Raw genomic sequence first — 12257 nt, forward strand, 5'->3', positions numbered from 1 at the left:
ATATATATATATACACATATATATATATGTATATATATATGTATATGTATATATATATATATATATATATATATATATATACACACACACATATTTGTTCCAGATCTGTGACTATGTATTACAGCATGATAGGCAGGTAACTAGCATTTTAGAAGGAAAGGTCAGCAGTGGCAATCTCCATTTTCCTTTCAAGACAGATTTCCCTGTTAGACTACTATGACGTAACTGGTGTATTCTATATAACAATTTTGTAGCATTCTGGCCAATGTTTTAGCAATGCCAGATTCCTGTCCTCGCACTCATGGATCAGTGAACATGCAAAGGAGGGACATCTCATAGAGATTCTTTAGGGATGACTCTACTTTTTCCTTGAAGTGGCTATAAATGTTACCCATGGTGCATGTCTTTTCCTCTAGTGCACTCATTTCAAATTATCTTTGTAAAGACTGATGACTTCCCTACATGTACTATACATGTTAGAAGATTTCATCAACAATAACATTTGACTTACATTTAGCACAGTTAGAACTGGCTGGTAGTGATATTGCCCAACTCTGAAAATAGGTAAATTGCAGGAAAGTAGTTTTAGCTAAAGTCTACAGCCAAACAGTGAAGCCAAATAGATTGTAATATTATATTTGTAGTGTCAAAATGTTTAACGCTACTTTTATTATATATTCTGCTTCAAATGAAATCACACCATCAAGGTGTATCCATATACACTTGCATTCCTAGGGTAGCAACACTTACTTTAGCTAACCTACACCCTTACCTGCGTAACCTTGAGTTGCACTACAAGATGCCAATGCCCATTACACTGGTGTATTGTGCCGTAGCCATTGCAGTGAAACTCTGATGTTAAGCCAACGCCGAAGTGTGCACACATCCACTGAGTTGATGCAAAGAGCGCACAGGACCTGAGAAGCACAGGGAGAGAAAACATGTACAAAGTAGGGGGACCACATTTTTTTTTTTTTTGCAGTAAATGATATCCAGTTTTACAGTGTCTTATGAATAGTATGCTTGTTTGCGAGTTTAGTTTGTGATAAGTAGGAGCCAAATGTCTGTTTCATTCTCAGCTTAGACTTTCTATATCTGAAAGCCTTTTCATTCAGATCACATCAGATGTTGCACCTTAGTTTACTGTCTTTTCATTTCAATGTTTGCTTATCTTACTTGTGTATGACCAACTGTTACACTGTATTTATAGCTGTTGTGACAATTTTCACATAGACTTTGTGTTTTATAGGTAGAATGGGGAACAGTCGCAGAGCCTTGCAGATGATAATGGAGGAACTACATGACGTGGATAAAGCCATTGAGTTTGCAAAAGAACAGGATGATGCTGAGCTGTGGGAGGACCTTATTCTGTACTCTATTGATAAACCACGTAAGAGCAGGTCACAATACATTTGGCTTCCTGCAGTGTGCTTTTTCATTAGGACAGTCAAGGGCATCTAACTAAACATAGTCTGCATCAGAGGAATGTAATACCTAATTTGGGCCACTTCCAGCTTTACTCAAGCCAGTGAGAAGTGCTGCATTGTCATTTTACTTTAGATGTGTGCTGTTAGTTATAACGTGAGGAGCAGAAATTCCTACCGCTGCTTTATGGATTATTCTGTGGCATTACAATCACTTTTTTTTCTACACATTTTGCAAAATACATGTAAGAAGATAGATACAAAGATGTTTCATAAATGTGTGAGTAAGAATCAAAGGTATTTTTTTTAGTGATATATACACAGTTGATATGAGCAACGAGAGCTTAATCATACTGCAATGTTAGAGCAGTACAGTCTGTTCTGTAGAACACATTTACCATGCTCAGCTTTTACCTTTCAACGTTACAAGACTGTAGTCTAGTGCATATTCTACCAAAAGCCTGGATTTCCTTTATATACACTCACTGACCACTTTATTAGATACACCTGGTGATGTTCCCATTTTTTCCCATCTGCAGCAGAGTTACTAGTCAAGACCTTGACAGTCTCTGATTACGGTGATGCTCATAGTGCTGCTATCAATTTGTCTGGGGTAGGAGATGCTTACAGACTTGCACTAAAAGCACCTCTTTTGAGCTGCCCTGTGAAAGAAGTCTCACCAGAAAACAAAGAAGCTAGTTAACCCAACCCCAATTTGAGGGTCCCAAACCCACACATCACACTTTGTCCCATTCATATATGAGCAGGGGTTGTTAAGCAGCATTATTCGATAGCTTACAACGACCCCACACCCCCACCATCAACCCCCTTTCCCTGCCACCACTATCCAACAACACTGGACGAAGGATACAGAAGTTCTGATTAACAGCGCAGAGAAACGGGGCATGGCACAGAGCCTGCACAACCCCCACTCATTCCTCCTCTGAAAGCTGCCAGACCAAAATCTTAACCTCTGCCATGTAGACCTGCACCTTCTCTAATCTCCTCTGTCTGCAACTACACTAGTGAAAGAAACTGGTAGAGGAGATCAGAGAAAGCACAGAGTTGACAGCAACCTGAAGATGTTCCATCTGGCAGCTTTTAGAGGGCTAGTGCACTGTGTGCACTGTTACACTCAGAGGAGGTACCAGAGATGGCAGAGGGCTTTGGAATGAAGAGGGGGAGGTGCCTTTGCTGCTGTCTGTAATTCCCCCATAGGAACGCCTCTAAACTGGGCTTCAGCCTGATATGGAGCTACAACCAGTACTGACAGAAAAAAAGCATTTTATTTGCATGCACCTGCACATATTTGAATGAGATCAAGTGAGATGTGCATTGGGCTCCTGGGGGTTTAACAAACATTGCCATCTTCTGGCAAAACTTCTTGAACTTGAACTCCAATTCAAGTTTTTTGTATCAAAGGTCAAAGCAGGTTATATGGATGAAGTATACTGCCGGTATTAAATGGAATGGTTGAGGGAACATATGGGGTTTTGGTGGAATACAACTAGAAAAAATGTTTCCATTGTCCATGAGACTTATTTCACCACAAACATATATTCAGACAAATTCATTTCTTTTTGCCATAATAGCATTTATAACTGGATTACTTAATAACATTGGGACCCATGTTGATCCAATCTTACTGATTCACCGCATTAAAGAAGGAATGGAGATTCCTAATCTAAGAGACTCACTTGTCAAAATCCTGCAAGACTACAACCTCCAGGTGAGTACTAGCATGTTTCTACAATGGAACATCAATTTTGTACAATGGAAAATTATAAATGAGAATCTATCTTATGATATCCCTAAGAATCAGAAGCTTATGAATTAAAATGTTTTATTGTTTGGCAGAGTTTGTTAATGGTAACATCACAACTTCCAACCATACAGGAAATAACTGCTGCCAAATTACAATAAAATTGATTTAGAATTTGAATGAAAGTTGACTAAAGTAATTAGCAGGACAAAATACAGACCAACAAACTGTGTAGACAATAAAAAAAATATTTTCAGCTAATTTTTAACCTAAAACTCCAGTTTTTTATGTTTAAAATGGCGCCATATCTACACCCTCGAACCAAGTGTTCAGAACCTGCATCATATCTGACGTTGATAAAGATACCTGGGTATTTATTGTTTGTCCTATCATACTGTGAGCTGGCTAGGTCTAAAATGGTTTTCTCTTCCATGATAATCAGTGTCACACAACATAGAGCATTTTCACAAGCTGTAGCACAAATAATATATTAAATGCAACTCCAGGCAATTGACTAAATAACCAGCCGAAACACTGATATTGGAAATGTTTTTACATGGCAGTGTTGCTCATTATAATCACTAGAACATCTATTCCAGCAAGATTTTTGGAGCCAGGTTGAGAACCTTACCTTGGTGGAAGTCTATAGCATATCGGAAATAGAACCCTTTACACATCTTTTATTTTCCACCTAGAGAAAGATGAAGATAGTCATAATTCCATTTTAGACCGATTATATTATTTTTCCAATGTTTTGCAAAACCTCAGCACTTTCTTAGGCTCAATGGCCAGATAGAAACAGGATGGTGGATATTAATCCAGAAAAGTCAGCATTATATGTCCACCATCCACAATTTGTGGAAGTTGCATATAGCAACCGCTATTAATATTCGATACTTGGCTGGAATATCACCTTATTTCTACAAATATGGCTCAATTGCAATCCACAAACAGCTTGTGCTGGGTATCCAAAGACGAACACATATGGCTCAATTGTGATCCACGACAGATTGTATCTACAATCACTAATAAACACTAATATAAGGGTCTTTTGACCAAGAGTATAGTGAAAGCTTCCTACATCAAAGATGTCTCCGCATAGCACACTGCTGTATTTAATATTGCATCCTCTTTCAATCTCACTTGGGCTCCATAAGCGTCTAATGCCAATGAATAATCATGTACATAACAATAGATTTGTGTCCCACACTGTTATGGATTCTTGAACATATAAAAAATAATAATTAATAAATGATCAGCTGAAGGTACATAGATTGGTCCTGCGATCAAAAAATGTACAGCAATGTGTTATTTGTTTACTCTTATAATAGCAGTAAACTGAACAGTAGCATAAAATATCCCATTACCAAACATCCCATTACCTTTATGAACAAGTCAGCAAAGGCAGGTCTCATATATCTGTCCTCACAGGTGGCCTTTTTTATGTAGAATACAATAATAATGGGGAATGCAAAATGTTAAGGTTGCCTCAATCGCAGACGGTAAGAGGTCTGTACTTTTTCAAGGACAGGAAGTCGAGACAAAACGTCCTAATGGGACACAGAGAAAACATTAGTTTAGGCACTACCTGTTATAGGATGACAACTGTCTCTGAATTGTGCTCCTGCATTGTTACCTTGTCAAATGGGCTCTTGATGTAGACAAAAAACAGCCAAGCCGACACACATTGAACAGGCATTGCCAGCTGACACTGAAGTACATACTGTACATGTAGAAAGGGAGTGGCTACACCAGAGCACAGAGATCTAAAATATACAAAAATAGTAAACAATGTTAAATTGAAGCTATGTTAGGATTCTCGTAGAGGTGGATAATTTAAGAGTGATAGAAGGGTTGAAATGCTTTTTCTGGAGAAAAATCTGCTCTAGTCTCTCTCTAGCATTTGTCAGGTTTTAAAAATCTTAGGTATTTGACTAAATGATTTGGAGAGGAGGGTAAGTCAAAACACTGGTCATTTAACAGAGATCGTGTTAAGGTCCTAAGTCTACTTTCACTTTGGTGGTTGTCGCTGTTTACAACATTTTATATTCAGGAAATGGCAAATCAGCACCAAACCTACTGTATCAAACCTAAAGAGTATGTGTGCTTTTAGACATAGTGCATCTATTCTTTTTGCCTCCCTCCCCTGACCTAATCAATCACACCCTCTGCAGATCTATGCTTACTGAAATCCAAGGGCTGCTGCTCTGCTGTTTGTTGACATCCAGCTCTTCAAGTCTCCCCCTCCTGCCACGTTTGTCTCCGACCTGGGAGAGGGCACCATAGAAGTCTATGGGGCTGTAATGTGCAGGTGCGGCCAGCAGAGGGGGCATTGACATATTGGATGTAAACATTAGTGGAATTGTGCCCATTGGATCACAAGAAATATTAAAAGCAGAAGTAAACCCAAAGTAGATTTTTTTTTAAAACTGTTCAGTATAGGTTTGCTTAGTTATAGGTACCCAGTGTGTGTGTGTGTGTTCCAATCCAAAGTGGATATAGAGCCACTCACACAACATTTAGATGGAACTTAGACCATCTTTGTGAAGACACTGTGTCTTGATAAAGATCGACTAAGCTCTGTCAAAAAGTTGATAATAAAATGCTGATAATTTGACTTATCTCCGCTACAAGACGTGTGATTGCCTCTATATCTACTTTTAGATAGATAGATAGATAGATAGATAGATAGATAGATAGATAATACCAGACATGTTTTGTCATACTAAAGTTTTGTATTTTTTTATATACTGTTCTATATAGTTAGTCATGAAACTTTTACATTATTAGGCTCTAGCTCACATCTGTCATTAGATAATAAAGCTTTGTTTTCATCTATCTTTTTATTATGTTTGCACCATCTGTACAAGGCATGCTGAGCAGTATATTTATAATGAATAGCAATGAGTTGTGGAAAAAATATAATACCTCTGGGGCACACAAAGCCACTGGTGAAATATAATGCACGTATTCAGAATGATAGCCAGGGCACAGGCCTCTAAGGACTCCAGGCCTCCTTCATTAAAATTCAGTTATTCAAGTAGGACCTTGATGCATGGTATCATAGGCAAATCGTTTATAATATATTCCAGTAAAATGTTGTAGATTCTTGCTTCAAATTTTGAATGTTACAAAGAGGATGTGCTGCTCATACAGGATGGGGGGGGGGGGGAACTGTGCTTGTGCCTATGGCCGCCACATTAAATAAAGTTATTCTCCAGTCAGACATTAATGTTTTGTATATAAAGTGATATTTATCTCGGGGGTTAAATCTCAAAAATGCATTCAAGTACCTTAAATATTCGCAAAAATGTAGCTCATTTGTGCATCACTCAGCTGTAGATCCTCAAATCATCTCTGAATTCAAGCTGACTCTGTCCTTCCTTCTGGAGGGTGGCTACTTTTGTTCCCCATGGTCTCTGTATGTTGTAAAGTAGTCATCGCTCCAAGCTCACTCCCGGGATGGACTATAATCTCATGTTTAGTTAGCTAATTTGTATTGAGATCATAGTCTATCATGGGAGCGGGGGCTACTTTGCAATACACACAGGGACCATGGGGACCAAAAGTAGCCACCCTCCAGAAGGAAGGACAGTGTCAGCATGGATTCAGAGATGATTTGAGGATCTACAGCGGAGTAATGCACAAATTTGCTACATTTTTGTTAATAGGGTACTTGAATTCATTTTTGAGATTTAACTTCTGTGTTTAGTGTCTCTTCAAATGCAAAACATTAATGTCTGCCTGGAGAAGAACTTTAATGTGGCTGCCATAGGCACAAGCACAGTTCCTTTGAGGATCTACAGCTGAGTGATGCACAAATAAGCTATATTTTTGTGAATAGGGTACTTGAATGCATTTGTAAGATTTAATTCCCGAGATTAGTATCACTTTACATTTTCTTGTGGTATTCATCTTCTGTTGATTGGCTGTCCAACTTCATATATCCTCATGCTATCCGTATGAAGTCCCAAAACCTGAGCATGTAAAAATTCAGTCTAGGGAGTTTCCTCGTTCAGAGCAGCTCCTCTGAAGTTGTTACAAAGGGAGAGGTTGAGATTACACAACACTGTAATTTATTTGTCTTACTATTTATTACAGGCATTTATAAAACACTGACCGTTTACGTAGCTCTTTACATACTGTACATGCACATCAGCCCCTTTCCTCACGGAGCTTACAATCTAAGGTCTCTATCTCAATATTGTCAGGATCCTTCCCGACTGCAGCGTGGCTCTGTGCCATCAGCATATAGCAGGCAGTAGCGGGTTGTATGCTGACTTTGTGTCACAGGGGTACATTAGTAAATAGATAACTAAAGCCAAAAAAGAAAAGGTTTGGCTTTGTTTTCTTTTAACCTACCAAAAATCTTTGGTGTTTGGGAGGTAACCCACGCAAAGCAGAGGGAGACTCCATGCAGGTAGTGCCTGGTTGGGTTTTGAACTAAGTATCCCAGTGCTGCAAGGTGTAAATGCTAACATTAAGCCACTCTGCTGCCCATGCTAACATTAAGCCACTCTGCTGCCCATGCTAACATGTGACAAAAAGTTGCACTTCTACCCAGTACTACTAAGCTTGGAGAGCAGGATCGTTTGTATTTAAGAAAGAAAATACCAGCTGCACCATTCAAATATTAATTGTAGACAGAATTAACATCGAAGTGAAATGACCTTAGGCAGCCCTTCCAGCTTTTTAACTTAAAATTGTACTCTAAGCAGATATTTCAACATTTAAGTTATGTATCTCTTTTAAATATTAATTTGGAGAGGAAGAGACAATACTAGTAGCCAACTAGGCTTTTCTACATGAACATGTGCCAACAGAGGTAGAGAGCAGAGTAAGCAAATTCAGTAATGTTTCAGTGTGTAGTTGCTGTTTCATTGCCCCTGTCAACTAACACGCCATGTGTAGAGAGGTGGGAATACTGTGGGGGGAATTTATCAAAACTGGATCAGACAGAATCTGGAGCAGTTTCCCACAGTAACCAATTAGCTTCCATCTTCAGTTTGTTTAGTTAAGCTTTGAAAATGAAAGATATAAGGTAATTGGTTGGCATGAACAGCTGCTCCAGGTTTTGTCTACTCCAGTTTTGATAAATTCCCCTCAGGGCTTGTTCACACCAAATCTGGACCAACTCTGCATGAGTTTTTGCATATGCAGTGCAGTGCGTTCTGATCCGGCCCATTTTGTTTTGGGTTTTTGTAGGCAAAAATGTGATTTCAGTGCGTTCCAGGGCATTTGCATGCATTTTTTATGCGTTTGCAATGCGGTTTGGTGCGTTCCAGAGCAGAAAAAATAGGGCATGCTGCAGTTTTTCCACATGCTCTGCAACTGAATGCTCTGGTGTGAATTAGAGCCCAAAATACCATTGGAATACATTGGATGCATTTTTGATGCATTCTTAACTGCTCTGCATCTGCTCCGCACTTGGTGTGAACAAGCTTTAAGTGTTTCTCATCTGTAAGAGTGAAAGTGTTATCCTCCTCCAGACTGTGCAAAAGTTTTAGTCAGGTGTGAAGAAATGCTGTAAAGTAAGAATGCTTTCGGAAATAAGTGTTCATAGTTTATTTTTATTAATTAACACAATAAAAAGTAAATGAACAGAAGAGAAATCCAAATCAAAGCAATATTTGGTGTGACCACCCTTTGCCTTCAAAACAGCATCAATTCTTCTAGGTACACTTGCACACAGTTGCTGTGTGCAAGTGTACCTCAGGCTGCCTCAAATCCTTCCGTCTCATCATGTAATCCCAGACATACTTCATGATGTTGAGATCAGGGCTCGGTGGGGCCAAACCATAACTTCCAGGACTCCTTGTTCTTCTTTACGCTGAAGATAGTTCGTAATTACATCGACTGAATGTTTGGGGTTGCTATCCTGCTGCGGAATAAATTTGAGGCCAATCACACGCCTCCCTGATGGTATGGCATGATGGATAAGTATCTGCTTGTATTTCTCAGCATTGAGGACACCATTGATCCTGGCCAAATCTCCAACTCCATTGGCAGAAATGCAGCCCCAGACTTGCAAGGAACCTCCACCACGATTCACTGTTGCTGAAGACACTCATTATTGTACAGCTCTCCAGCCCTTCATTGAACCAGCTGCCTCCTGCTACAGCCAAATATTTCATATTTTGACTCATCAGTCCAGAGCACCTGCTGCCATTTTTCTGCACCCCAGGTCCTATGTTTTTGTGCATAGTTGAGTCACTTAGCCTTGTTTTCACGTCAAAGGTATGGCTTTTTGGGCACAATTGTTCCATGAAGACCACTTCTGGCCAGACTTCTCCGAATAGTAGATGGGTGTACCTGGGTCCCACTGTTTTCCACCAGTTCAGTACTGATGGCACTGCTGCACATCTTCCGATGTCAAAGGGAAGTAACCATGATGTGTCTTTAATCTGCTGCATTAGGTTTCCTTGGCCGACCATGGCATCTATGGTCCTAAACATTGCAAGTTTCTTTGTGCTTCTTCAAAAGAGCTTGAACAGCACACCTTGAAGCCCCAGTCTGCTTTTAAATCTTTGCCTGCGAGAAGCCTTGCTGATGCAGTATAACTGCCTTGTGTCTTGTATCTGTGCTCATTCTTGCTATGGTGTATGACCTGTGACATGAAACTGTCTTCCACAAGCTCACCTTTTATCGTACGATTATCGGCAGGTGTATGGAAGGTGTGCAACCGTTTCTACTGTACGGTTGCACGTCTTTTGTCTTCCGATCGTAGGATTTTCGGCGGGTTAGTGGCGTGCTCGGAAGACAAATGCCTAACGGGCCGGTGTGCGCAAGCGCACACTGCCCGCTCAGCATTGGAATCATCGAAAGCCCTCCCCTCAGCGGGGAGGGCATGCGATGACCGCAAGTACGATCTGCCTGTCCAAGATGGGCAGATCGTACGAGCTTAATTACCTTACAACCATCGCACAACGAAAGTCGTGCGATGGTTGTAAGGTGTATGGCCAGCTTTAGTAGCAGAGTTTAGCTGTTCCTCACCCAGTTTTAAGCCTCCTACACAGTTCTTTCTGTTTTAGTTAATAATTGTGTTTCCACCAACATATGAATTGATTATCATTTGCACCTGCTTGGTAATCATACACCTGACTCTAATCCTGCAAACCCCTGACTTTGTGCAAGTGTAAAGGTGGCCATACACTGTACAACCATCCCAAGACCTTAGTCTTGCGATGGTTGTAAAGTGATTAAAAAAACGTACGATCTGCCCATCTTGGACAGGCAGATTGTACTCTCGATCATCGCAAGCCCGCCCCCCTGAGGGGCGGGCTTCCGATGACCGCAGTGCTGAACGGGCAGTGTGCTGGTTTTCTAGCGTGCTCCTTAGACAAAAGACGTGCAACCGTACAGTTGAAACGGTCGCACGTCTTCGTTCACACTGCTCGATCCTCGTACGATCGCGGGATTTCCCGCGATTCTCGTACGAGAATCGAGCAGTGCATGGGCACCGTTATGGTCCCCATACACCTGCCGATTATCGTACGATAATCGCGGTAAATCCTGCGTAAATCCTCGTACGATAATGGGCAGGTGTATGGAAGGCGTGCGTCTGTTTCTACTGTACGGTCGCAAGTCTTTTGTCTTACGAGCAGGCTCGAAAACCCGCCAAGAATTGTACGATTGTCGGCGGGTTTGTGGCCTGCTCGTAAGACAAATGCCGTACGGGCCGGTGTGCACAAACCTGTTCAGCATTGCAGTCATCGGAAGGCCGCCCCTCAGCAGGGGGGGCTTGCAATGATCGCAAGTACGATCTGCCTGTCCAAGATGGGCAGATCGTACGTTTTTTTAATTACCTTACAACCATCGCAAGACAAAAAGTCTTGCAATGGTTGTAAGGTGTATGGCCAGCGTAAGAATTGATGCTGGTTTGAACCCAAAGGGTAGTCACACCAAATATTGATTTGATTTAGATTTTTTCTTCTGTTCACTCACTTTGCATTTTGTACATTGATATAAATAAGCAATAAAAATATATATTCTTGAAAGCATTTATACTTGACAGCATTTTTTCACACCTGCCTAAACCTTTTACACAGTACTGTATATAAATCACCAAAGTGGCTGGAGAGAATTCCAAATCTTTTGGCAAATACGATGATTCATATATGTGTGTTTCAACTGTTTTAGACTTCATTCAAAGGGGGTGCAGGGGGCCATACAGCTTAAAATATGCATGTGTTTATGTGCCTGGGAGTCGGAGATAATTCATTGCAGCCGCTACAAATCAATGACAGGCAGACAGAAACCGCTGCTGTATGCACATCAAAGCATTTACATCCGTACAGGGACTGATGACCTGCCCTGGACACCTTTATGTGCAGGGCCATTCATCTGTCTCTATATGTATGTAAATGATTGGAGGCAGCAGCAGTGTCTGTCAGCCTGTCATTTAATTGTACCGGCTGCTGCCTGTGGTTGTGCAAACGCGTATGACTCCTGTGCTTATAAACAAGCATTTGTCACATTGTACAACCCTTTGCACCTCTGTGATTGAAGCCTAATTAACTGTTTTCTTGGTGTTCATATTTAACCTTTGTTCCCAAAAAGTTTTATAGAGAAATATATTGCTAAGCAACGTTAATGTTCTGTAACTAAGGAGAAAAAATGCATTTAAATCTGAACACCAACCGGATATAAATAAAGCAGTGATTATTGCTCTTATGTATTCATAAAAAATAAAATAGCTTTAAATGCAGCAAATGCAAGTACCTAAATTCTAATTAGATGTAAGCCTATTTTGAAACCCTTCACAGTTGTATGCAGCCTGCAAAAAAGAGGGAAATAACAGGTCTAGTGTGATGCTTGCACATGTGCAGACGAATAGCATTCTTTAAGGAGGAGAGAGCAGTGTGACCAGAGTGGTAGCATGCTGTTGCTCCTTCACTGTCCAATCACACATGGGGAAGGGACTGCTCATCTGCAGTAGAGATTAGTCAGGTCTCCAGGCTGGCTGTACCACCTGGCAGAGCTGTGTAAATCTCAGAAATGAATGGACATTAATTTAAGTCATCCAGTATATGTATGTCAACGGTTTATTTAGCTGCCTGAAGCTTTCTTTC

At 40.6% G+C, this 12257-nt stretch overlaps 1 protein-coding gene across 2 annotated transcripts in view; it reads left to right on the forward strand.

The window, feature by feature from the left end:
- Positions 1–12257, forward strand: part of VPS41 (VPS41, HOPS complex subunit) — a 236476-nt gene that overhangs the window by 216014 nt on the left and 8205 nt on the right. For both annotated transcript variants that reach the window (XM_018558775.1, XM_018558776.1), the window contains exons 24-25: positions 1250–1390; positions 3017–3153. In XM_018558775.1, coding sequence (XP_018414277.1) covers positions 1250–1390; positions 3017–3153 — 278 coding nt within the window. The remainder of the gene's footprint in view (positions 1–1249; positions 1391–3016; positions 3154–12257) is intronic.

This window comes from Nanorana parkeri, unplaced genomic scaffold (genome assembly GCF_000935625.1).
Source record: "Nanorana parkeri isolate BGI_ZX_2015 unplaced genomic scaffold, ASM93562v1 scaffold357, whole genome shotgun sequence".
Lineage (NCBI taxonomy): Eukaryota > Metazoa > Chordata > Amphibia > Anura > Dicroglossidae > Nanorana > Nanorana parkeri.